This window comes from Micropterus salmoides, unplaced genomic scaffold (assembly GCF_014851395.1).
Source record: "Micropterus salmoides isolate LMB-PRFRI ecotype aquatic unplaced genomic scaffold, ASM1485139v1 Ms_hic_scaffold_1, whole genome shotgun sequence".
Lineage (NCBI taxonomy): Eukaryota > Metazoa > Chordata > Actinopteri > Centrarchiformes > Centrarchidae > Micropterus > Micropterus salmoides.
In genome coordinates, this window is record NW_024040040.1 from 40,601,931 (window position 1) to 40,629,705 (window position 27,775).

The window sequence follows — 27,775 nt, forward strand, 5'->3', positions numbered from 1 at the left end:
ACACACACACACACACACACACATTACACCACAGGAAGTTGAAGCCCCTATGTACAGGGGGCTGTGACATTTTCAGCGTGTGCTCTGTTTTCTCTCAGTTTTCGTGCTGGTTGGACTCTGGAGTTTTGCCAATATTATCTTTCTTCTCTCAAGCCCACTGTGCCGCCCAGCAAGGCCCAGGAAGCAGGGCAACAACAAAAAAAAAACATTCCTCCATACTGCTGCAGAAGAAAGTGAGATATTTTGCAAGGAGAGTGAAGACTGAAAGACTAACTTTTACATTTCTTGCTCTAAGGGTTTGACTACTAGGTGTGCTGTGAAATGGGATGTCAGATGCTGAGAGGCAGGAGCACAATGCCGTCCCGGTGTTTTACCTTGTAACCCTCTTCCAGGGGTGAAGCACTTTGTCTGCTCGAACGCCCGAGCCACCACTGCTCCTCTCAGCATGCTGGTGATCGAGTCCACCTGAAGAAAGCAGCAAGGGTCAAGTTGGTGCACTTACATGGTACGGTTTCCCACTAAGCAAAGATCAAAAGTATGTGGAGGGAAGTAAAAACCGCTGCCCAAACATGACCAACACCTGCTTCTCTTACTCACACACTCACACACACACACACACACACACGCACAAACACACACGCACACACACACACACAGCTCCAATGAATACAGTTTTCTATGCAGTATGTAAACAAAGCTGGGGAAACTGTTCTACAATAAAACAAATGACAGGAAGCAGCCCAAAAGTGCAGAGACAGCAAAGCATAGTTTTTTATGCCTTTCCACTGTCGATGGAGACATCCTCATAAAGCTTCTCTGTATGTGTGTGTGTGTGTGTGTGTGTGTGTGTGTGTGTGTGTGCGTGTGCTAAAGATTTTATATGGGTAATCAGAGATGGTCATCCTTTGCTTCAAAGGTGTCAGAAAGGTCATGGGTCAGCTTAAGGCTATCATGATTTTCCCTTTCTGACACAATTCCTGTTTTCTGTACACAAAATCTAAATAAATATTTGACATTTCAAAACAACAAACTGCACAAGAAATATGATAACTGTTTTGTCATTGAAAATCACAGTTGAATAATGACGATGCAACTTTTTAACGGGCTGATACATCTTGTACGCGGTCAAAGAACAATCCAATCAAATCACAGCCAATCTATCACACAACACGATTAGACAACACAATAATTAACCTTTCAAGATAACAAAAAAGTTATATGTTTTCCTTAAGGGATCAATAACATATAGAAGATTCAAAATAATTCTTATCTGCGAGATAAATTGGATATAAGGGACGTTCAGGGCTGAGAACTTAAAAAAATCCAAGATAGAGAGAAAAGTTAGGCTTTCCACATCAATCACATCTGTACAGATGTTTAGCTGACCCACCTGGCTAAACAGATGTTCCAGAAAGCTGTGAAGTTTCTTCTGCTTATCATGGGATAGCCACACACTGGAGGGCATCTCATCTCCTGCAGAGGTGAGGTCACAACTTGTCAGCATTAGTCCACTAATGTACTGCATTAAACTCCCGTATGTTTTTTACTGTGTGTTTTCTCACTGTTCAAAACGCCTCTATGATGGCAAATCCAATCGCCAAACCTTTTTTTTTTAGGATAAAGAAAAAGAGGGAATATCTGACATCACACTTAGCAACAATGTGTGTGTATGGCTGTGTGTGTGACAGAGACATCATAAGACACAGAGGGAAAGGATATTTGACAGGATACACAGCTGTGTCAGATGTTAATGACAAATCCAGCTGAGATGTGTGTCAAACGCCTGTCATATCCAATTAAATTCTACTTTGTTCGCGCCTTCTAGTAGGTAAAATCATGCAGTTAGATTGCAATAATGACCCATCACTTACGGGGCTATTTTGCAACACAGTGGGTGACTGGGGTTATGGATTATGACACATGAACTGGGATCTCTCTCTTATTGTCACATAGTCACATAATGCACCAAGTATGACCATATGGACCCTGTTTAATACTTTATATTATTTCTGCCAAATAACTTTTATTAAGTGTAATGTGTGGTGGAGGATAATGCTGTGTTGTTGTATTTGTGTACCTGAGTCCATCTCGTCGCTATGAACGTAGGAGCTACAATGGCTACTGCAGATACTGGTGAAGGAGGCAATGGAGTTTCTGTTGCTATTACAGTCACTGAGAAGAAACAAGGAGATAAATGTTAAGGAGAAAATGTACTTCATCAGTTTACTGCATATGTACTCATTACTCATCTAATTTATTAACTAATTAGTTACCACAATTTTTTAGTTCTGTAAGATCTTTGAGATCTTTGAGATTTTGGTTTTACCTGTATGAGTCTCTGTTGCTGATTGTATCGTGTCCAGAGTCCTCCTGTTCGTCCCCTGCCACGTTAAAACAAACTTTCTTCCCATTGCGCTCCCCCTTCTCCCCCTCACTCTCTGCCGATATGTAACTCTCTGGGGTCCTTTCTTCTGACGCTGGAGGGTGGGTGATGGAGGATAAAAGGCTGATGGAGAGAAATAAGAAAGAGAGGAGGGACTTACTTGACTTACTTATAACAGCTGTGACATTCGTGCAAAACTAACACTTGAGACAGCAGGAAAAGAACAGCTCCTTTGATCAGACTAATGCTACACAGGAAGCTCTTACATGTGTTTAAACACTGTAACTTATTGAACCGTCCATACAGTATGTGCATACTGTACATGTGCATGGGCTCCAACAGCTGACTGAGTGAGCCAAACAAAACCCCAACCTGTTTGTGCTCTGCTTCCGCACAACAGCCTCAGATGGTCCAGGATTCGCATCATATTAATAGGTTCAAACGTGTAGCAGTGCACAGCTGTGTCAACACGCCCCACTGCTAAGATCAGCTCTCACTGTTACCGCTGGCCTGTAGTCTATCAGACGGCTATCAGAAGAGCAGGAAGAGGCCGGCCGGGATATTTTCACAGTTGCAGCAACACATGGTGGCATTTAAAGCTGTATTCCAATAAATGCTAGGCTTGGACTTTTTTTGATCTCTCCCCACGCACACACTCTGTCTGTTTACATTTGAGCCTTATTTTAATTTGTGTCCGCTTACATTTTCCATTGTGTCATAACATCGGCCTTAAGGACATTTTAAAGTGGAGGCAGTGGGGAGGGGCTGCTTGAAGCCATTCAGAAATACGTGAAATAAACAACCTGTGCTGCCAAAATGCATGTCAGATTTTTATGCCTCTTTATGAATTTAAACACCTCCCCCCACCGCACCCTCTCTCGACTGACCCCCTTTCTTCCCATTCACAGGCTGACTAGGCCACAGAGATGCCCTCATTATGGTCCACTCCAGGAGCCACCACAATGCCCCTCCAGAGCAGAGTGGCATTCCATCGCCATGGAGAAGCTCTCCAGGCTCTGTGATTGGCTACTGGTTAATAAAGAATTGAGCGCAGTTTGGGGCCTTTGGGGCGCAAACTATCAGAGGGAGCGAGGGAGACTTACAATGACTGGATCAGAGAAGGGGCTTCAACGGAGAGAGAAAGAGAAAAAACAGAAAGTTAGAGAACGAGAGCAGGCCAAAGCACGACACTGTAAAACGCAAGCAATCAGAAAGATCTCTTAATCTCTCACAGGAAGCTCTTCAACCACTTAGACACATTAAACCATTAGATATCAATCGCCTTCACTGCATCTATGAGTGCATTCACATTACAAAGCTCTACATCAGGCAGTGGCATGATAAGACATTTGCATGCTTTAATCCACACTGAGGTAAATAAGTCGGAGTACCCTATAGTTCTGAAACCACTGCCAGTCAAGGGGATATTAATGATGTGCTCAGAATAAGGAAAATATGTGAAAATGGAGGCGATAAGCGGGTATAGTATCCAGGTAGTCTTGTAGTACTCAAGACTGTTCTTGGTCTCGAGACCGGTCTTAAGACCACCTTTTGATGGTCTCCGTCTCATCTCAGACTCGACCAGATTTGTACTCGGTCTTGTCTCGGTCTCTAAAATAGAGGACTCGGAATTTTATTTCAAGAAAAGTCAAGACCATAACTTTGGGAATATCAATAAATTCCTAACTTTGAACATTTTTGGCCATATCGCCCAGCTCTAGTTTTAATGGGAATGGTAAACATGGAAAAGGTGTGTTAAATAAAGATACTTAAGTTTATTTCAGCTTTTAGTGTTTGTATGTGGGTGTTTCAATGGGTATGTGGATCTTTCAGATCAATTTGAGAAGTACCTATGATCTCGTTCCACATTTTATTGTGTGTCATGTAATGTGGGGAGCTGGTCTTCGTCTTGACTCCGTCTCGCCCTCCCTCGGTCTTGGTCTTGACTTGGTCTCAGTTTGGGCAGTCTTGACAACAACACTAGATCCAGGATGGGAGGAGGTCCTGATATAAAGCACGTTAAGGGGCACATCCACACACAGCTGTGACCCCACAACAAAGGTTCAAAGGTCGCAGCCTCAAAATGGATTCCTCCAGACTCAGCCAAGAAATTATGTAACATCATTCTATGTCAAGTTGTTCTCTTCTTCCTGAATTACTTGAGGATATTTCTAGTCTCTGATGCACGCATCGTAAACTTCCTCTTTTGACACTGAGTTGGGAATGGAGGGGTTGCATTTGGCATAACGCACAAAAGAGCCCTCATAAATATGGCCGCTTCAGTTCATCATTACATCATTACAAAGTGTTGCTGTCAAGGTTAGTCACACCCAGTATAGAGAGAGAAAGAGAGAGAGTTGTGCAGACGGGTGTGTAGAAAGCAAGACATGCAGCAAGACTAAGAGACACAGAAACTGTGTAAACAAAGCAAGTAGCACTGACACTAGTTCAGTCAACAAACAGGTTAATATGCAAATTAACCTTATGAAGAGTTCAGGAGGCTTGAACACACCCACAGAGGTCAAAGCAATGCATCCATACTGCAGCTACTAGCAACACAACTCATATTAGTTCCTGTGAAACAATCCTGCCCACCCACCCACACAGCTGAGTCTTTACAGGCTCCTGTGCATGTGTGTGTAATGTGTCTGCATGTTTAAACCGATAGTGGATAGTAAAGGTCATTATCCCCTGACTAGGCCGTGTCTCTGACCATTTCAATTTGTGTGGATATGACGACGCTAATTTGCACTGACAGGAGCATGACAAAATTTGTCCAGACTCAGTCATTAAGAGCCCTGCTGTGGACTTGACTCATTATTACCACAGTTAGGTGACAGCTCCGCTCCATCTAGCGACTTTTAATGTCACTCTCCAAATGCCGCTGCCTCAGCTGAGGAGACTTCTAATGACTAAATCAATCAAATGATCATCTAAAGATTCATAACACACACATCCATTGTAATCAGTGAGCTGCCCACCAATACAGTAAATACCAACTACTGCAGGCTAAATGTGGGATAGTAAAGTTTCTTATTTAGAAAGAGTATGATCATTTTAGAGGTTTTATGTACATGTGAGTGTTTATGTTTGTTGGTGTTTCCTTGTGTACTTTGCATGCATATATCAGTAGTCCATTGTTGGTGAATGGCATTTCCAGAGGGCACCTGGCCTAATAACACACCCTCTACTTCATTGAGATTGTATTTCCTGTTTGGGGGTGGGGAAGGTAGAACTGGAGCAGTGTTTTCCATTTCCTTTCTGTAGCCTCGTATGCCTCCAAACAATGAACCCAGCATGAGTGGTCAGCCAGGAAACTCTGATCTAGCACACACACACACACACAAATACCATATCTAGTTTAAAATCCTGCGCCTAAATGAAGCATGAGCATAGCTTTGTGCACAAATTATGCTGACATTAGGTAGAGAAGACCACCAAACTGACTGGATGTTTTTCCCTCTTCTGTTTCTCTCTCTCTCTCTCTCTCTCTCTCTCTCACACACACACACACACACACACAGGTGCTCGAGTAATGACCAAAATGTATGCCCTCCAAGTGCCAGATGCTGCACAATGACCAAGTAGGCTGCTAAAGTTACAGCATGTTATATGAGGCAATCTGGTTTCAAACGACATTTCAAATGGAGGCAAATAGAATCTACGGCATGGTCGCTCTTTCCATCATAAACAAAAAGTAATTTGAAGTGTTTCAAACTCAAGCCCATCTAATGAAACATAACACATGGGACATTGCTAGGGGTTCTGCATATGAGAAACAAATATTTGTTACATGTGTGCGTTTGTGTGCATTTTTTTTATTTGACCACTTGAATCTCTACATTCACATGACTGTGGTGAAACATACTTTAAGTATGCATATATGCAGTATGCATATATGGCCACTCACTCATGAATATGGGCACCATGTGTCTCCATCTCCTTGACAACCGTGGTGAGTTTGTAGAGGAGTTTCTGGTAAGCATCCAGGGTGAGCAGGTCTTCCTCTCTGAGCAGGAAGCGAAGGCCGTGACCCTCTGTCCTGCCCAGACTATGACCTGATGGTGCGGCCATAGTGGTGATAGTATGCTGGACATTAACCATGGGATTTAGCTTACCTGGAGCAACACAAAACATGTCAGGGGGAAATAAGACCACTAGTACAAAGTCATTTGACATTTCACACTGACATTGTTCCACTGTGCAGATGTTTTTCATGCTGCCCATTCTTACTCACCCTGCTCAGCACTGCTGCGTCCTCCCTTCTCCAGCGTGTTCTTCCTGTTGTCCAGCTGCACACCAAAGGCGCTACCCAGAGAGGTGGTGGTCTTTGGGTAGGACACCTCCATCACATTGATATGACAGTTTGTAGGGCAGAAGTCGCTGCTATGCAGGGGAGACACCTTGGCCTTAGCTTGCTTAAAGGTGGGCCACGCTCTGTTCTTCAATACCCGAGCAAACTGTTATACATTAGGGGAAAAAAGAGAGATACGGGTGGTTTAATGTTGCTGGAAAAGTGAAAAGATAATTTGTAAGAAATATGAGTAGAGATATTGCACTATAATGGCACTTACTGCAGGGAATGGTTTATAATCAATAGCAATCAAAGATGGGGAATAGGTAGGGGAATTACTTTTTAGAAACAGCAGAATGAATCTTAACATTACATAGCTGTTGGGTACCTCACAGGCACCAGAATGAAATGTGAAACACACTACAGAATATTTGTCAACTAAAGAGTAAAAGTATAAACGCCCATTGCAGAACATTTTCTACATTCCTCCTTTTTTATGTGTCAGCTCAAATATTTAACCCAAATCTAAGATCCAAGACAAACACATGGTATCATCATTGCTCACATATTTGCAGAACTCCAGACCCCATTGTGAGCATTAACCATTTAAATGGATGTGAGCTGAAGCTGGTGTATCACAGCTCATATCATAATGTTGTAAGACTATGTGATGAAATTATGTTTTGCTTTTTTGTGATTTGATTTGTAACTTCAACAAACATCCAGTAGTGAAGTTTAAATTTGTTGTAGAGGAACTGTAGTTTTAATTTAATGACAGTAACATCAAACACACTTTGCACTGAAAATGATGTTACTTCAAATGATATAAAATTCTTTCAGATGCACTAATAGATCCTACATACATTGTAAAATGAGCGCAGACATCCTCCTGGGTGACTTATTGCTACAGAACTCCTAAACTGACCTAAGCCTGCTGTGTAAGAAAACTTCCTTAACATGCTAGATAGCATCTCCATATAAAACTGCAGCTTGGATCCAATCGCTGATACATAATATCACAAACACAATTTTTTCTATGCAACATTTGGGTGTACTTTCCTTGAACCCTCCGTCACAGGGCCTGCATCCTGTCTTGGATCTTACACAGCAGATGCTCTAAGCAATCGGATCATTTTTAGCAACTTGGGATGTCAAGGAACATGCGCATAACAATATGTATATGTCAAATAAGGAACTTAAACCAAACATGTCTTTTCAGTTATCTCAGATAGCTGGGGTATGAAGCTGCTGCTCCAAGTGAGATGATACACTCCAGATGGACCATGAGCTGACCTTCTCTTGAGACCAAAGAGTCTCACCACATCTCTCCTCTGTCTCTAGAGGTTTGTGGACTTTCCAGGCCTCAGGTTAACATTTCTCCTTATATCACTCCCAGTTCTTCCGTCTTTCTTCAATCCCCTCTCTCATTCCTCCACTTTTGCTCCCCCTACTTTCTCTCTATGGGTCTGAGAAGGAATGCTCCAGGGCAGGAGGGGATCTTAAACAGCAAAAGTCCAGGCTGTAGCCGTGTAGAGCTATTTATAAGTGACTGGTAATTAATCCAAGTCCCACTCTAATGTTGAGTCAGATCTTTTCCTTTTTCCCCTCTCACGCACACTTGCACGCATTGGGATGTTTGGCCTATAGACACATGCTTACAGATGTGAATGAAAAGAGATGAAAATACTTTGGCTCTGTCAACAACCAGCTGTAACCTAATTACAAACAAAGTGCCAGAAAATACACTGCATGTCAATGACAAGTTTGCAAGTCATGGACAGACATCTTGGCTAAATATTTCTTCTTCACTCTCAGGGTCAATGAGAGCTGATTACATTTTAGCACAGCAGCCTTCACACTCTGACATGTTTACGTCAGTAGAGTGAGAAAATAAGCATTCATCAATGACATACAGTATCTCACAAAAGTGAGTACACCCTTCACATTTTTGTAAATATTTGATTATATCTTTTCATTTGACAACACTGAAGAAATGTCACTTTGCTACAATGTAAAGTTGTGAGTGTACAGCTTGTATAACAGTGTAAATTTGCTGTCCCCCTAAAATAACACATCACACAGCCATTAATGTCTAAACGGCTGTCAACAAAAGTGAGTAGCCATTTCATGTGACTCGTTCGTGTTACAAGGTCTCAGGTAGGGCTGAACGATTTTGGAAAAAAATCGATTAGATTGTGATTTAGTATGCGATTAATTTTTAAGCTCTTTACGTCCTGTATTATTCAAAATGGACAAGCAGTAAATCAGTGTATAGTATGACCAACACAAGATTAGATTATTAGATAGATTAAACATACACTGTTCTTTCTTGTGGGTCAGGCCTGTGTTATGATGAAATTAGGTGATGCATGAATTATTATTATTATTATGAGCAATGTTGGAGAAGAAGTATCAAATTATAATAATATGAGAAAGATAATTCGAGAGTCAAGTCATGGCATTAAATAATATGATATAATATCATCAGGTCTGCCTATAGACACACAAGAAAAAAAACAGTTCACCACAGTGTGTGTCCTACAGTCTCCTAGGAGTCCATCTTTCTATATCCCAGTAAGCAAACAAAAAATACTCAATGAGGGTCAGTTCAAAAGTTGGCCAACAAAAATAAAACCAAGTGACGCCTCTTGTGTTTAATAGACAAGCTTAGTAATTCTCAACATCCGATTTCCCCCGCAGCCTGTGATGCTGGTAAGCAGCACACTGGCTGTAACCAGGCTGTAACTCAGGACAGACTGGGCCTCTTTCAGACTTGTGCGTTTAGTTTGAAATCCGTTTCACAGATATTTTCTGAGCTGACTGGTGGCTGTGTGTGTGACACAGGCGCCGATCGCCACAATACTTACCTTACTACACACGTCTTTCTGTTGACAATTTCACCCACCACCGCCACCATTTTACCCGCTGTGGCGGGTGCTACTTTCATTCCCTGTGTGACACTAAAGTTTCTGTAGTGTCATTATTCTGTCAAGCTTAAGGCCATTGTACAAAAACAAGTCAAGGTACAGTGTGACGTGCAAAGTTGATGCTTTGTCTGCACACTACTTTACTCTTGGGTGTCATGTGACCAGAGTGTAATCACAGCCTTGGTGATTAGTAAGTCTCGATTTATCACATCGCGAAAAGCCCTTCAGCCCTAGTCTCAGGTGTGAATGGGGAGCAGGTGTTGAGTGCACATGATCAGTGTCATATCCAGAGGTTGTCTTTGGGAAATAGATGTATGAGTGCTGCCAGTATTGCTGCAGAGGTTGAAGGGTCGTCCCAGAAGAAAGCCTCTTCTAAAGATGATGCACAAGAAAGCCCGCAAACAGACAAGCAGACTAAGGACATGGATTACTGAAACCATGTCCTGTGGTCTGATGAGACCTTATTTGGTTCAGATGGTGTCAAGCGTTTGTGGCGGCAACCAGGTGAGGAGTACAAAGACAAGTGTTCCTTGCCTAAAGTCAAGCATGGTGGTGTGAGTGTCATCACACTGTGTCATCTGTGGGTCATCCTCAAACGGAAGGTGGAGGAGAGCAAGGTCTCAAACATCCACCAGCTCTGCGATGTCTTCATGGAGGAGTGGAAGAGGACTCCAGTGGCAACCTGTGAAGCTCTGGTGAACTCCATGCCCAAGGGGGTTAAGACAGTGCTGGAAAATAATGGTGGCCACAAAAAATATTGACACTTTGGGCCCAATCTGGACATTTTCACTTAGTGGTGTACTCACTTTGTTGCCAGTGGCTGTGTGATGTGTTATTTTGAGGGGACAGCAAATTTAGTTTGTGAGGCTGTACACTCACTACTTTACATTGTAGCGAAGTGTAATTTCTTCAGTGTTATCACATGAAAAAATATAATTCAGTATATATTAATATTTTCAGTATGTTTTCCTCACTTGCTCAGGTCCTGTGCAGTGCACGGTAAAGAGAAATACCATCCAGAGCAGAGACACTGATAAAGTGCCTCTTCATTTTTCATCAGAGCTGCACAGGATTGTTACCTTTCGGTAGTTGGTGATACGCCGGTTGATGTGCTCCACCCTCTCACCACACATGGCACTGAAGCGTACCTGCAGCTCCTCCGGAATCACATCACAACTGTAACTCAACCTACCACACATCTGCACCAATGAGTCATCATTACGTGCCAGTGCCTCCAGGATCTGGTCAGAGAAAGGGCAAACAAAGGCAGGGATGATTAACTGATATGCAAATGCCTCTAAAATCCCTTTTGAGACCACCTAATGGGATGTAAATGAATGACCAAGCTCTTTTTCATTGGAAAACAAAAGAAAATTTGGCTGGAGGGCTCTGCATTCCTCTGCAGCATTTAGTGAGCAGTTTAACTCAGATATCTAAAATTTCCATGTGCTATTCATAAATCCATGGAGATAAACCCCAGATTGCAATACATATGCTGTATGAAAGCACTTTCCAGATCAGAGATTAGATATGAAGAGAAAGAGGGACGCACATCTCTTAATGAGATGCCCAGTGGAGGAGAGAGGAAAGCAGTGTTAGCAATATTAAAATTCAACACCACACAGATCTCAGAGGACATCGTGGACTGTCGGGGCAGATGTTTATAATAATAATAAAATTATTTTCACTTTGGAGGAATGGGAAACTACCTATAGTCGGAGGGTATATGGCAAATTTTATATTTTGTGCATGTCACTGGCTTTCATTTAAGATGGTGGTTTTAACGGCTTTTGAACACAAGGGCTGTAAATCTAGATCAGTTTACACAAACTCAACTTGTGATCTCTGGTAATTTACCATGAACAAGAGACATGTTGTTCATCATGGAATTTGGCAGAAAGTCGCTGCGGACTGCTTTTTATATTCCACGCCAGCATGTGTGCATCTATGTCTGAGTGAATCTTCTTTTCCTCTGAGCATCTTAAATCAATAATGATCATTCAATGAACATCACCGCTGGGATGTAAAAAGCATGCACTTAACAGACTGGAGAACCAACATGACTAAAATAAAGCTGTCACTTTTAACTAGCATCAAACCCTTCAGTCTATACAGCAGGAGGGCTGTTTGCTGTATCTGGCTTTACTGGAGTATTCAAATGCATAAAATGACATGGGTTTTTTTGAATTATCAGTCAGAACTGGATTGATTACAAATTCTACTGAGATTTCACTTCCATTCCTTTCCAAGTTCTCCTGCTATCGTGCTAATCTTTAGCTTGGTGAGAGACAGAAGCACTGTTGTGGTTTGTGTAGGTCTTTACTACATGTGAAGAATCCACTTTTTATGCATTTAAGCTTACTATCAATTCAAATAATAAAGGCATTAAAAGTAGGTTTTGACAAACTGCCCTTACACAAAACAGCGCATCAAATCAGGTTAAAGTGCAGATGTATTTTGTGCTTTGATTGTGAATATTACAAAGAAATTCAGTTCAATTTAATTTTCACAAAGTGAGCTTTGGGCCTAGTTGATAATCCAGTTTTGTGGCTGGACCAAACAAATCATATTTATTGAACATCATCAATCAACATCACTGTTTTCAAAAAAGGAATAGTCTGAATCTCACATAATTATATCCAACCAGATGTTCAATCAGCCTAAGGTTCAGGTGTCGAGAATTTTTTACTTGTCATACTATCATTAATTCTGACATAAAAATGATTCCAGCGTGGGAAAGGAACTATAATGTAGTGATCATACTAAATGTGACAATATATCATTATAAAGATATTAGATCGTACTGTTTAGCCCTGTCTTCATGCCACCAAACATTCGGACTAACTGAACAGACAGAATACCTTAGCAGTGAGGCTGAAGAATCCCTTGGGTTCGACCATCTTTTCCAGCACGTGACACTTGATGCCAGCTGTGCTGTCATACTCATACATCACTCCGTACTCCAGGTGGACGTTATCTACTGTCAGACTGACATGGTCCTTCTTCCCGTCGATGATGGCTATAGTGTTGAATTTGTCCATCACCTCTGAGATGATCAAAATACAGAACAAGACAGTGGTGAAATAGATCTCTGGTAATTTGCACGCAAATATTGCAGCAAATCGCAAAAATTATGTACTGATCATGTTCTGTCATAAACACAGAGGATCCTCTTCATCCCTAAAAGTGTTTTCATCATCACACACTCCTCAGTGTGGGAGGTCTCAAACCACCAAATCTGCAGCTCATTTGTAAGGAAGACCCTCTGCACATGGCTGCCCTCCATCACCCCCCGAAAATGATGAGCAATTCCAAGAGCATTAAGTTAAGCGGCCCTGTGCTAACGCAATGACTAAATACAACAATAAATCCTGCGCTGGAGCTGTTTGCTATGAAGGGAATGGCTTTGCTGTTTTACTTTCTCATTGGGATCCATAAATCAGAGGGGGAAATTAACACTTGATGAGCCAGAGGAGTGTTCTCAGACTAACGCACACCAGATGAGCCGGTGTGGGGCTCCAACTGAGTTGTTAAATGGAGAGGGGGCGAGGTGCTCGTGTTCCCGTGAACAAGCCTGTGTTACATCCATAGACACCTTGAGCGTAATTTTTTTTCCCACATGAGTAATTCTCATGTAGTCACTTGTGAATGTGTGCATGTGTGTGTGTGGTCACCTTCTACTTTACACTCAAAGCCGTCTCCATTCTCCTGAGGGGTTGGTTTCTGGTTAGTTTTCTGGTTGTCCTCCTTGGCGCTCTCACTGTTGTTGTACACCCACTTAATAGTATCTTGCTGCATAGGATTACAATAAAGGAATTTAATAATACGTTTATTATTTTTGCATCATTTAAAATATGAAATGATTGAAAGAGGATGTTTTGTCTTTATGAAATGATGGGAACGGGTGGCATTTCTACTGCTGGAAAGATGGGACATGAGAAAAACTAAAACTCTGAACACACATAACTTTAGTGTGTGTGTGTACACAAGCTGAGGTTTGGGTTTGACGCAGCATGTTTCGCTGATTCTGCCCAGATATGGTGTGCAGTGTCACAGTTGAGTTGGCAGAGCATACAGTGAAAAGCCTTCACAAACATATGGGAACACGGTGCTTGGTGAGACCACAAATGCAAACCTATGCCAATCTCATCAATCCATTCTACCGTGCCACACAGCCCCGTGTGCATCTGTCTGTGTCTGTTGTCTCTTCTCCACACCTGGTTTTCTGCCAAGGCTACATGCTGTGCCTGCCTCCTGGTCTGTGGTACAACCACACACACACAGAAAGAGACAGGGAAAGAGAGGGCGGTTCCTCTGTGTCCATACTTGATGTAAACCAGATCTCCAGTAGTGTTGGAACCCTGAAATGCTTCATTAAGTCTGAAGTCCTGACGGGGCTCAATTAAAGTGACACACTACACTAACTCAATCCATGCACACACCCTTGGGTTTCTATTTTGTCACAATTTTCCCACCTTCAACAGGTGGACTGAGATTGCTCTCTCTTCCCCGGCACTTGTCTGCTGTCAACCACTCTCCCAGGGGAAAAAAACTGGCTGGCTTATCTTCCATATATTACTCCATATTTCTCCTCCGTGCCTCCAGGGATCTCACCCACTCTGAGCCCCAGCCACCCCCAGATCCTTTCCCACCTCTCTCTGCAGCCTGCCAGTCTTCCACAGCAGGCCCACCGCTGTGAGCCAGGGGTCAGCGCTGGCGGAGCCAAAACTACTATTATTTCTGCGTAATGACCCAAGAGAAGGAAAGAGGGAGTCAGAGAGAGAGGGAGAGAGAGAAAGAAAGTGATATGAAGGTAAACGGGAGCTAGGAGGTCTGTCTGCTATGTTTTTTCTCACGGTCAACTAGTCATTGTTCCCCTCTTTTCTGCTCTTTTTGTTCCTTTAGCTCTTTTCTGATCTCTCACACTCCCCCTCTTTCTAGTTTCATTACATAGCAATCAGATCAATCAACATGCAATACAAATTATCCAAACTTTCTACCAGTGAGACCATGGGAAATTAAAGAGTGACCTCCAGATCTTTTCTTTTGGGACTATTTCTTCATAGTAATCACATAGATATGTATTTTAAATTTTCATTGTAAATGTATGATACCCTAAATATTGGGTACTGCAACGTCTAGTTGGGTTTATCCTGCAGTTTATTCCCCTTTCTCCTTTCCCTACTTCTCCTCCTGTCTCACCTGTGTGGGTCGTCGGTACTTCCTGCACGCGGTGACATGAGCGATGACGCTGGCATGGCTCTCCTTGCTTACATTGATGCCGTTCACCTTGATGATGCACTGGCCCGGATGGAGACCGGCAATGGCTGCCACCGTGCCTGGCGTGAGACAGAGGAAAGCAAAAAAGAAAGGAGAGGCGTCAAGGGCAATAACTACAACACATTTACTGTACATGCAGGTGAAAGCTGAATCTGAATGAAACAAACACCGGCACATCCCAAAAAATAACACACATCTTCCACATCCTGTACACAAAATGAGGTTGAACAACATTCCTTTTGCGTCTTTGTATTTGCAACTTTGTTTCCTGTTTTGGCAGCTCAGGAGGAGTGTGAGGGAGAGCGTGGAGAGGAGGGAAGTTGTTTATCTGGGGTAGACGAGAGCCTCTCAGAGGGACGTGATTCTGAACATACAAGAACTTCAAGGTTTACAGCTATCAGAAGGAAGTGCATGGCAGACTAAATATTCCTCCAATTTGTTTTTATAGCTCCTTAAACACACACCATGCATACCTCACATTGCAACATATAGAATCCGTATTCCTACGGCGAAATGTTGTGAGAGTTATTTCATTTAGCTGCAGTTTCTCTATTGCTTTAACTGTCTTAGTAAGAAAGTGTTTCAACAGACAGGTCCAATGTACTAAATAATATACCACAAAAACAGGCTACAGTCCAACACAACATTAGGGACTGTTCAGATTTTAAGTACACGAAATGTGGTACAAGATACAGTAGTCTAACATTCGTATTGTTGGGGTTGCATCTCTTTGTGTGTGTATGTGTATCTGTTTTTCAGGTCTCAGGTAGGTTTCTCTTTGGAAGTGTTTTATATTTACAACAGAAACAGCATGTTTTTTGTACAAAAATTGGGATAGTTAAAGCATCATGGGTATAATTACTGCTACTAAACAGGAGAGGAGACTGAGTCTACAGCCAAGTTAGCAGCTCTATGACGCCGTAGTCAGGCACAGCAGTGCTTGCAGCTAAATGCTAATGTCAGCATGCTAACATGCTCACAATGACAATGTTAACATGCTGATTTTTTGCGGGTATAACCACTAAGATGGTGAATATTACCATACTCACCATCTTAGTGTTCGCATGGTAACATTTGCTAATTAGCACTAATGTGGACGTGAATGTCTGAACCATATTTTATGACAAGACATTTTACTCCATACCACAAATGTCAACTTCATGGTGGCGCAAAAGAAAAATTCATCTTTATCTTCTGGGCACCATGAATGTCAATGCAATCCGTCTTGTAGTTGTTGTAGTCGCATTTCACAGGCAGACCGTCCAACTGGCTAGCCTGGCTTAAATTGGTACCACAAACTTCAAGAAAAATATAAATTGATGGCAAAGTGCTCTCAAAGAAATGCAGTGTACAAACATAACAGGAATGACAGCTTATCATTAACAATAGTGCCAATATAAAACATTGAGAATGCAGAGAATTTTTTCTGCTCCTTCTCCTATCTCACCTCACCCTGTCTCTCAGTTTATCTGTCTCTAATTGGTATTACCTGGTCCTGTTGACCTCAGACACCAGGGGACAGCAGCTGTTATGACAATCCAAGGGATTAGTCATCTCCTATATCATCAGCTTTGTCTCGGGGGATCAGAGCATCTACTTCAAAACACAGAGCAGGTTCCCAGGCAACCACATTATCAAGCCAACACATGCACACACACAAACACATATACACACAAGCAGAGTCACACGCATGTAAGCACATACCCAGCACATTTCTGCCCTGCTATCCCACTTAGATTGCTTAAGGGAAAAAAACAAGATTCATTTCCCCAGAGAACAGCCAGACAAGGCCATGGATTGTTTTTGGATTGGACCCTATCTTGTGCCAGCCCTGATAGTGGTCCTACTAAACATGCTGTGTTAAGAGAAAGGAGGGGCTCTGATGAAAAAAATGTTGAGTGCTTCTCCATCACGCAGAGGAACTAAAGCGCTAAGAAAAACGTGAATAGGTACATGGGAATTATTGTGAAGTGGAAAGTGACTGATAACCGGATAATTTAGCAGTTTTGGCAGCACCATTAATGAACCAGCTGAGCCACATGGAGAGAATGAGCGGGGAAATTGTCCTCCTGTGGCCAAGTCACGCACACCCACCGAAAGATTGGTGTGGCAGCTGTTTGCCAGCTGTGCCACAATAAGGGAAAAATGATGGGAGGCCTTTTTCTGATGAAGCCAGACAGCTCGAGTGGTAGAGGCGGCGATCTCTTACCCCTTCCAACAGCATGGACTACAGAAGGACCAAAGCCACGAATCTGGAAACCCAACCCATCAGCCGAGTCTGGGATCTTTACCGTCCTGGGGACAAGATGAGGAAAAAGAGGCAAGCTCATACAAGATGGCTTTGACAATACTTCTTTGATAGGACCTTTGCACATATGCAGATGCAGATATGACTTACTCTCTTGGCTTGGTGCTAACCAGCACCCTGAGGGGTCCCATGCTGTTGAAACACTGCCTGAGGAGAACTTCCACTTCAGAGAAAGGCCTGAGGAACACCATATCTCCATTTATGGCAAACAACTTCTTCCCCACCTCCAGGCCAGCCATCTTAACAATAGAATAATAGAAGAGAAAAGAATAGATGATAAAAAAAGTATTGAGTCAAGCAGCAGGTTTTAATGTCATACAGAATCGCAATGAAGTTTTTGTCATTTTTAGCTTCAAGTTAACTTTTTTAGTATAAAGAACACAAATATTCCCAAAGGATTTCTATATATTACAAAGAAAAGTGTACACACTCCCACTCATAGGGGACAATATGGGATAACTTTTATCTTGGAGTATACAGCTGGATCCTGTTGTGGATTTCATCTTCCCAGATTTAATATTTAAAAAGCAACACCAGTCTCTATGCAATCCAGACCTTCCAGGCGCATTCAGCACTACTTCAGGGCTGGAGGGAATTATGGGTCGTGAGCTCAGATTGATCACATTTGCCTTCAAACCCCTCAGTCTCATTTCCATCTAGCAGATCAAAGATAAATACCAAAGGAGACCTCAAAAATATGGAGCCCTTTAATACGCTCTGTTCCTGCACACACAAAAAAAGCTTCTAATGTTAGCATCAGTGTGCATCACCATGAAGCAGGTTCAGTGTTGGAGCAAACTGTTAAGAGGTTTATATTTTTATGACTGATGATCGAACCACATTTTAACAACAAAAGGCTTCTGCTAACCGCCGCTCATCTGCTATAAAAGAAATCACAGCTTTGCAGAATAACTTCTGGAAAACAAAATCAAATACATCAGAATGATGTTAGTATAAATGAGGATACACTGAACCGCAGTCTGAACATCATAAAGCACAAAACACCCTTGGATCTTGGGCCCTACAAAGTTACAACAGAGATTACATTGACTTACTCTCCACAGTAAATGAAGCAAACCCAAGCACAACATTAGTTGTGTTACACCATGTAATTTTATATAAAACCTGCTTTTTTAAATGAGAAGTAAAACTGATATAGATTTCCTCCTTCACTTTCATATCCAGTGAGTGGAAATTTGCGGGTGGTGCATACATGTACTGTATGTGTGTGTGTGTGTGTGTGTGTGTGTGTGTGTGTGTGTGTGTGTGTGTGTGTGTGTGTGTGTGTGTGCATTCTCACCTCTGCTGGGGAGCCCTTCTCTACAGATTTGATAATGGGGACTCTATTCCTCTCTTCCAGGCTGAAGCCATAGCCTCCATCACTGGGCCTTATCTGGAGGAGAAAAAAAAACATTCACGTCTCCCATCAGAAAAATCCCAAGCCAGCAGACCAAGACACTTTCACGGAGCACAAACAAACACACAAGAAGTAGACACTGGTACAGGCAGATAGCAGCCATGGTAGTATTTGCTCACTCCTCTGAAAAGACTGCTTACTGATGTATAAAATGGACTTTTGCAATGTTGTGAGTTTTCCCTCTCACTGCTGTGTGTAGTGATCATTTACTGTGCCTGTGGTTTGTTCTGAGTTGTGGATATATTGCAAAGTCATAGCATAGTACTGTATGTGAGCGCTCACCAGGAGAGACTTGGAGATGACGTTCTCAACTATTTTCAGGTCATGCTTCATTGGTTTGTGTTTGGTGTTGGAGCCCTCCATCTCCTCATCAGCAAAGAAACGAAACAACAAGGGCTCATCTTTGAATTCACTCTTTTCCAACACTGGAGGAGGTAACAACAAAGTTGTGGATGATTAAGTATCAGACAAACAAACTAAAATGACACTTGCTGAATAATCATATTTTTGGCAAAAAGATTGCTTTTAGACTTAAAGATGTTTGAAAGCCCCTTTATTACAGATCACGTACAAATCACATTTGTGCTGTCAATTTTCAGAAGTTTACTATACATTTTTAGATTACTGGATGAATATTTTCTACTGTTAGAAGTAGCACAAAGGTTTGTCAAAGTTACATTATCTTTCTTGTGTATGCACTGCAGTACCTCAAAAAATATTACGAAACTTTGAGGACAAAATATATGGAAAGTAATAGAAACCAATGGATGATTGGCTCTCTCAGGCATTCATTCTATTTTGGACACATGAACATGTGCAGTTCTTTACATTTCAGTGTTTGGTGCTGTACAGGAGTGGAATAAATAACAATTAGGAATCAAGCATTTTGCATTAGCAAGTTTTTCATATGGAACATGCCCAAGCACCCAATCCCAAAATGAACACATGCACTCGTTGAGAGAAAGGGAGACCCCGCTATTGTAGCAGAATATTACTTTTGGCACTTCTCTTGTATTTCAAAACACTTTGAAATGACTACAGACAGTACAGAACTCAGCTGCCAGGTTACCTGTTTGTTTTAGGATTAATTTGAACATTGCATTTATGAATTTTAAGGCTCTCCATGACCTGGCTCCAGATTATATTTTAGACCTTTTAATCCCTTATGAACCTCTGTTGAGTTTGGCATCTTCGGGTAGGGGTCTTCTGTCTCTTCCAGAGTCCAAGCTGAAAACTAAAGGGGACAGAGCTGGGACGACTGGCTCCAGGAAAATAGGCTGACTGAGTCAGTGTCTTCTCTATTTTATTGATTTTTGATTTCTTGATTATAATTATTTTATTTTTGCCTTCCAAGTATTTTATCATTCACTATTTTCTATTTATTCTTTCTCTCTGTGAAGCACTTTTGTACTTTGTTTTGCTCTATAAATACAGTAGATTAGTATTATTGTTTTTATTATTTTGACTCAACCCAGTATCCACGGCAATATAACTCCTTCAAACATTCCCTCACTTTATTCCCCTCAGGATAAGATATAGCGACAGTAGTTTTAATAGCTACATCCTCAGGCCAAATAACTTAATGGCACGAATGGTAAAAGGCTGTGGAAGTGAGAGAAGGTTTGATGGCTGGGGCTGTTCCATAGAAGTGCTTGTAATTTGTAGTGTGAGGCTTGAACTGTGGGTAGTTTGGAGCGGTTACATCACAGCGGTACAAGGAGACGCGCTGTGACTCATACTGTAGTGTGCATGATGTGAACTTTGGCAGACGGGAAGCGCAGAGAAAAACAAACTCTAACCATGGATACTGACCATTTTGCACTTAAAGAGACAAACATCCATGTGTCTTCTGCCAAGTTCTCACAGTTAAAGATAACCATTCAAGTGCCCTACACTTGGTTACTTAAGTCATATGCACATGCACAAGTATGCATGAAGTTAATGATAGTATGCATGAATACAGTCACCACACACACGCACACATACAAATTAATTCACTGGATTGGAAAAAAATTCTATTCCTGTAGTGTGTCAAAAAGGATCTTAAGTAGAAATGGAAAGAGAACAAGACTGGTTGTGTTCTAAAAGAGGATGCTAAATGCCAGGCGCCCTCTGTGCGGTTTCTCCAAAGTATTCAACTCTCATTTAGTCAATGATGGAAAGAATTCCAGGGTTTGTGAACAGCAGGATCAGAACTTTTTTTTGGTGCGTTGAAATCCTCAACAGTGAAAAGAGTTTTACCGTGATGCATGAAGCCATTGTCGCACAGCTCCACCCCCAAGATCAACGCTTCCTCCCTGGTTCTGCAGTCCCCCTGCACCAGAGGACCCAAGAAAGAGAGGACGCAGTGGAGAAAGGAGAGGGAGAGCATAGTAAAAAAAAGATGAGAGGAGAAAATGTAGAAGTAGAAAGAGAAAGAACAAAGAACATTGTATGTTTAGAGAAATGTCACACTCACACCCCCCCCACCCCTTTGTTCCTGCACCCAATTGCACTAAGGCCAGCAGAGCCGCTTCACGCTCCATCTTGAACACAGCCAAAATCATGTCTAGACAGCATAGTGTGACAGCTCTTGAAGTCCCGCTAAAGGAGCGAGAGCTATTCCCCTGGCCTGGGTCAAACACATTCATATGGACTACAACACCCACACACATGCACTTATATGCACATACAAGCATGTGATGTCTGCCATTGATTCTGTGGTGGTCGCCATATACATTTAATTTCTTTGTTGTCATACCGAACAGAACTTTCAATCTGTCAACTCTAAAGCGTCCTGTCAGAGTCAATAAAGCTCAGCTGTCGAATCAATTCCACTTTTCTTTCTTCATTTCCTTTTGGCTCTGCTGAGAGCCTCAAGTCTAATGGCAAGAAACGCTTTGTTGTCTCAGTTTCTTGCCTCAGTTGCACATTTGAAGTGACCAGCAAAACTGTGCGTGTATATATATATATCAAATGGTTATGTTTCAATGTATGTATTACAGTGTATGCATGTATTCAGGGGGGAAAAAACATGTAAGTAACTTATTACAGTAACAGTAAGTAACAAATATTGCTCATCCGTTACTGTGGATGAAGCAGTTTTAGGGCTTACCTGTGCAATAAGCCAGTCTATCAGCTTGTTGGCCATCACCACTGATTTGTAGGTCCGCAAATGGTAGTCCTTATCCCTGGATGGGCATAAAAGCAGAGAACTTCATGAATAGGATAAGAAAAACAAAATACGACCTTTAAACTTAGACTGTGCCATGCTACTATTCAACTCTGTGATTAACTTCAACTGTAATAAACTCCAATGGTGAACATGCAGAGATGTAATTGCTTGGTCTATTTAAACACAACGCCTAAAAGAGCGCTAATGATTCTCGCTGTCAGCAAGGCACGGTCACTTTTCAAGCACTGGCAGTTGCATCATAAATCTAAGTAAGTTTCTGACAGTCGGTGACAGCAAAACAGCATTCCTCCAAGCATGACTGGTAACGGCCCCTGCAGTATTTGGCCCTGGGGTGCCCTATGTCAGTCTGGTGTTGCTGGTCTCAGTGTTACCCACACCGTCGCACACACCCCGAGAATGCCGTCTGAAATGGAGCCGTGGCTTTCCCATGAACACAGGGGCCTCCTCAGGGACACGTAGGGGCCAAGCTGCAAGCTGGGAAAGTCCAGGACCGCCGTGACTTACTCCACTCCGCCATTTCCACCACATGCAAACACTCACTCAGACACACACACACACACGCTGTCTTGCACACACACAATTCTAGTCAAACATGACATGTGAGCCAAGTTAAAGTCCAATATCAGCTGTATGGGCCTCTTCAGAATGTGAGCCGTGAGAGACCAAAAGCTGCCCTGTTTCCTCCACAATGGAACATTGTGCTACGTAACTCCATTTGACAGCCTGTGCGGGTCTCTGATGAGGATGGTAGTGTTGGTAACTGCCGGTGAAGCGCGTTGCACTGCTGTGCCATGCATAAACCACTTGGACCAGAAAGAGGCAAGAGGCACTCTGTTTTTCTCCGGAATAGGTTAAGGGAGACAGGGAGATTGGGGCTTCAGCGGCTGGTGCACGGTGAGGCTGTCAGAGTGACAAATTGGGTGTAAACAGCAGCCCAGTGGGCAGCCATATGTATGGCATGAGGAAACAGCAGTTTGAAGAGTAACAGAGGGAAAGGTCAGAGAGGTTGTTTTTAACTTGCTGTCCAAAGAGGAAAGCTTGCCTTGACATTTTGTTAGGGGTAAATGGATGATGAAGGAAAATGTTTCATTTTTAAAAGATTTTTTGGAAAATATCATGCATAGGATGCTGAAAGTTCAGCCTTTCATCAACTGTTTCAGTCCTGATGAATTACTCAAGCACAGTGTACCAAAAAAATCTAATACACACACACACACACATCTATACTTCTCAGACACTGAACTGAAATGAGTTTTTCCAATCTGAAGATGATTTACAAGTGACCTTCGCTGTACTGTGTGGGTTTGCAGCCTCTCTATGTGCATATTGTAAAGTCCTTCTCGATGCATTATTAAACATTTAACTGTATTAACCTGTCAGTCAGATCTCCTGGAGTGGATGGATTCACAACTTCCCTGTAAAGAACGCTGCGGTGTCTGGGGGAGGGGGGGCACAGAAGCTGTGTGGGGTTGCGTAGTATACCCCCACCCCACCCCCACTCCGACCTTCGCTTCATCGCTCTTGATCTGCCAGGAAATTATACCTAATTAGACAGGGACCGGTTGCCCTAATTAAACTCTAGCATTCCCAGGGACTGTTATGCATTGTACTTGGCTCTTAGTGAGAACACACGACAGATATGCTAGCTAACAACACACACACAACTCCAGTACACCAAAAAAGAGTTTTTTTACATCAAGAAGTTTGGCCTCAATACAAACGCCAATGCTGACACACACACACACACATAAAATCACCCTTTAGGCTTTTTAGGAGTTGGATCAAACAGAAATACGGAGAAGCTTTTATGCTGGAATACATGCAGGATCAGTGCGCCACCTCCAGCTATGGCACAGTTTTACTGGTGTGAAATTAAAGCTTTTCATCAGGCCATTTCAAATCCAGCATAAACAGGCAACCTTGCTGCGGTGCTTTGCGGTTAAACTAGCAGCCAGCCTGCACCTCAAACACTGTTCATGCCTGCAAATTACTCCTATAAAATGAGATTGCTCCACGTCTAACTCGGTTAGACAAACGGATGTTTCATCACAAGTGCCAAAACTGCTCAAAAAACACCTGTTCCACATTTGGGTTTAAGTGACTATTTCATGGGCATTCTGGATGTTTCTGCTTTCACATGTTTACACTAATTACCCACTATAAGATTCTCTGAGATTGACTAACTGGGAAGTAGTGTATCTGTGTATGTGAATGTACTGGAACAGAGAACTTATTCATATTTCAGTACTGAACTTTTGAAAACAACACTGTTGAACTTACAGACAGATATGAAATGGCTATTTTACATCATGTTGAAGAATTGGAATCAATGTTTGCCTCGTGCAACATGACCCTGTGTCAGGCCTTTCAGAGCACAGGATCAATACACTGTCAGTCACACTCCAGTGAAATATGTAAGACCTGTATTGTAACCAGATGGCCCCTGAAAAAATGCTTTATAATAGAACTGATTTGTAACTGTGATGAATGGCTTGAGTAGTGTGATCCAAACAGAGTGTAGACACATAGCAAAGTGATCAGAAATTAGGTTTGAATTGAGAAACAGGCCAAAGAACTGCCGATATCCTTTAACAAAACAATCACAACTCAAGGTCCACATACTAGCTTCTTCTGAGATTTCAACTGTATTACACGGTCTTCATAGAGTTATTCTTCACGGAATAGAGTTTGCTTAGTTTTCAAGGAGATGGATCTGTTGATATGCAAGCACAGTAGTTGTTTAAATTGCATTCATAACATTATTAGGACATCTCATTCATGTTGATTTACTTACAGTTCAGCAATCAGGCTGCTGAAGACCATGTGATACGGATTAAAACTCCAGAAAAAAGCAGGATAAGCTTGCATATCAACAGATTCATCTCCATCATAACTGAGCAAAATCCTCTGATGAAGATCATGTGATACCACTGAAAGCGTCAGAAAAGGCCTGGAAGAAGCATTGATCTTGGGGGTGGTGCTGTACGACAGTGGATTCATGCATCAAAGTATAGCACTTATCCCTGACGAGGATTTCAAAAGACCCAAATAAAGTTAATTTCATCTATAGCATTTTTAGGACTTCTCGTCCATGTTGGCTTTAAGTTAAGGCTTGAGCACTGCCAGGAACCACCTTTCATGCTGATGAAGACCATGTGATGGGGTTTAAAGCTCAAGAAAAAGCTAGCAAGAAGAAGTTGAGTGGGGATTGTTTTGTCAAAGTACTATTTAGATGGTAAAAAAGGAACTTTTATGCTGACGAAGACAATGTAATGGGGTTGAAACCCACAGAAAGCTAGAAAGTTAGGATTGCTTGTTATTACTACAACTATTTCCAAGGTCCAGAACCTTGTCACATTGTTTACCATACCTTTCCAACAGGCTATAGTTAAAATTAACTCTCAAAGGCACCAATAGAGAGTCATCACAATATTATCCATTTATCGGTGTCCCAAACTACTTGCAACATCTGATTGACTCAATCTTCCTCACCACTTCTGTGTTTTGAGACCAGGCAGATGCACCTGCCAAGCTCCATCACCACCGCACTCAATCACCATCAGTGCCAACTCCTCCTAAGTTAGTTTTAAAAACAATGAGCTCATAGTTCACCGTTATATTTCTCTACTCCACTCTGCTTGCTTTGTGGTGGAGCTATTTTTAGGAGCAAGAGTCAGATGCTAAGCTACTGTAGCCCCACCTGGCTGGGTTGCAATGGAGTGGGGGGGAAAATGTCCACCAACCTGATGACAGGAGTGAAGAGGCTGTGAAGACGACAGAAGAGCCGAACACCCTGGGAAAAACAAGAGAGAAGATTTCAGTTATGTCAGTGATAGGGGTGTAAATTTGATTTATATTAAATTAGGTCAATTAAATTAGCTTAGATACCTTAGATATGACATCATGCATGTCACTTCTGGGGTGGTAGGTGCCATCGTCGTAGCGAAAGCGGTACAGTACAGGCTCAGGTTTGAATTGGTGTTTGTCTGTGACTAAAAATGCAATTCAAAACATGAGGAGGTTTCTGAAAGGAGATGCGTCAGAATGAAAACAAGTGAAAAAGTCTCAAAACCCTAAGGGAGCACTATTCGTCTTGCTTCAAATTTGAAAGCATAAGAGGTTTAAAAAACATATTCAAGCCAAGCAGGGCTGTGTGGTGAAACAAGCTTTCGTGACAAGAGGAAGACTCAAACCTCAAGCGGAGTGGCCACAGATAACGCAGCTGCTCAGAGCTCCATGCTCCTCTTGCTTTAGGGGACTTTGTTGAGGACCCTCCTAACAGTAATAATAGTTGGCTCTGTATTCCTGGCTGCAGCCATGCCGGTTCCATTAAAGGTTTTAATGAAAAGATATTCTCTCATGTTTCACATGGGGACTTGTAACTGCACTGTGAGAGAGCATGGCTCGGAGTTATTCCTCTCTGTCAGGCACAGCTCTACAACCCAATCTCATCGCTCTGTGAGAAAGCAATAAAGCACCCCCAAGTGATTTAAGATACAACTTGGCTTGGGGCCCTGCTCTTTTGAGGAAAAGAATATATGCAAAGCAGTATGCGCCATTTAGTGTGAATGCAAAGCATTTGCCAGCTGAAGCCTCATGTGCTAAATACACTTGTTACCCAAAGCCACAGAACAGCCATTGAACAAATACGACACAAAAATTATGGCAAGAAGAGATTAATGATCATAATCCCTTACCTAAACATTGTGTCAAGGGAGTGTTTAAATGGGGCACCTGCTAAGACATAAATAAGACAGCTGCATCTACATTGTAGGCTGAAGCCAGGGAGTGAAAGTATTGTGAAACTCTGCTTGTTGAATGAGGAACATTCATTGGACATGGCCAGAGGTTAAGTCAGGCAATGGCAGGCACTTGCATTCTCTTTCTCCGTGCAGCACAAAGTAAATTCAACTGTGGTAGATTTGGTGTTAGATCTGGAACAGCAAAGGATGACACAGCAGGTCTGAGTGGGCGAAGAGAATGGAGATAACTGTGAGAACTAACCATGGTGGATGATGCCATTCTCCAGCAGAGCCTGACCCAGGTGAACCCCTTCCTCTGGGTTGCCTGTCTCACCGATTTCCATCAGCCAAGACACAAGCTCACTGGGGACACACAAAAGACAACATTGGAATAATAACACGCACATTCTCACTCAGGGACAACACAAGAAACACACAAAATCTCCATAGGAAATCCCATCACGCCATAAAGGAGAAAGTGAGTGATCAGTGGAGAGAGCTTTGATTTTACTCCTGATCCGTAAATATGAAAAAAGTTGTGACCTTTGCCATCCTTCCAAAGAGAGCCTTTACAACTTGCCACAAACAACATTTACTCTAAATTGATGTGACTATGGCAACAAACACTATCCTGGTAAAGAGGAGTGATTTATTTATTGTAGGGGGCCACAACTGTTCGTTAAAACAACCAGCAAGCTTTAGTTCGTGTGTTTTATCTAGTTTATGTAACTATATTTATTTTCGACAAACAATGCCACACTATCAAAAATTAAGTTGATGTTCGTGATGGAAAATGCAAGATATCTTTTGCTCTGCATCATTTACAGCTGGGACGAGGAAACAACCAAATCAACAAACACAGAATCCGATCTTCTGATGGCCCGAATGAACTAAATGGGATAATTCTCCATAATTTAGTGACTCTGAGAGATTGAGAGAGAGTGAGTACGAGGACAAATTAGGAAAGAGAGAGGGTTGGCAGAGATCTGATTACATCCTTGATGTAGTATCTCTCCATGAAAGCCAAACAAACACGGCCAGTAGGACCACTGGAATTCTGTGGAATTCACTTCCAGACCATGACAGAAGTGGCTGGGTGTCCAGCCAACAGGAGCTGACCCACTGACCAAACACCCCACGTCCACCTCCTTCTCTATCCGTCCAACATCCTACACCCTTTAACCACTCATCCATGGCGTCTTTTTTCTCTCAGCAACAGACCACAGGGGAAAAACACAAGTCTATAACA

The 27,775-nt window shown here is 42.2% G+C and overlaps 1 protein-coding gene across 1 annotated transcript in view; it reads right to left on the reverse strand.

The window, feature by feature from the left end:
- prex2 (phosphatidylinositol-3,4,5-trisphosphate-dependent Rac exchange factor 2) overlaps nt 1–27,775 on the reverse strand; it is an 87,499-nt gene that overhangs the window by 26,541 nt on the left and 33,183 nt on the right. Inside the window, 19 exon segments of the mRNA XM_038727647.1 lie at nt 375–465; nt 1,391–1,473; nt 2,078–2,172; nt 2,327–2,506; nt 6,294–6,501; nt 6,621–6,843; nt 10,684–10,845; nt 12,466–12,650; nt 13,279–13,396; nt 14,807–14,943; nt 17,094–17,179; nt 17,283–17,431; nt 18,493–18,585; nt 18,892–19,034; nt 20,851–20,923; nt 21,704–21,779; nt 25,528–25,577; nt 25,673–25,776; nt 26,789–26,889. Coding sequence (XP_038583575.1) covers nt 375–465; nt 1,391–1,473; nt 2,078–2,172; nt 2,327–2,506; nt 6,294–6,501; nt 6,621–6,843; nt 10,684–10,845; nt 12,466–12,650; nt 13,279–13,396; nt 14,807–14,943; nt 17,094–17,179; nt 17,283–17,431; nt 18,493–18,585; nt 18,892–19,034; nt 20,851–20,923; nt 21,704–21,779; nt 25,528–25,577; nt 25,673–25,776; nt 26,789–26,889 — 2,357 coding nt within the window.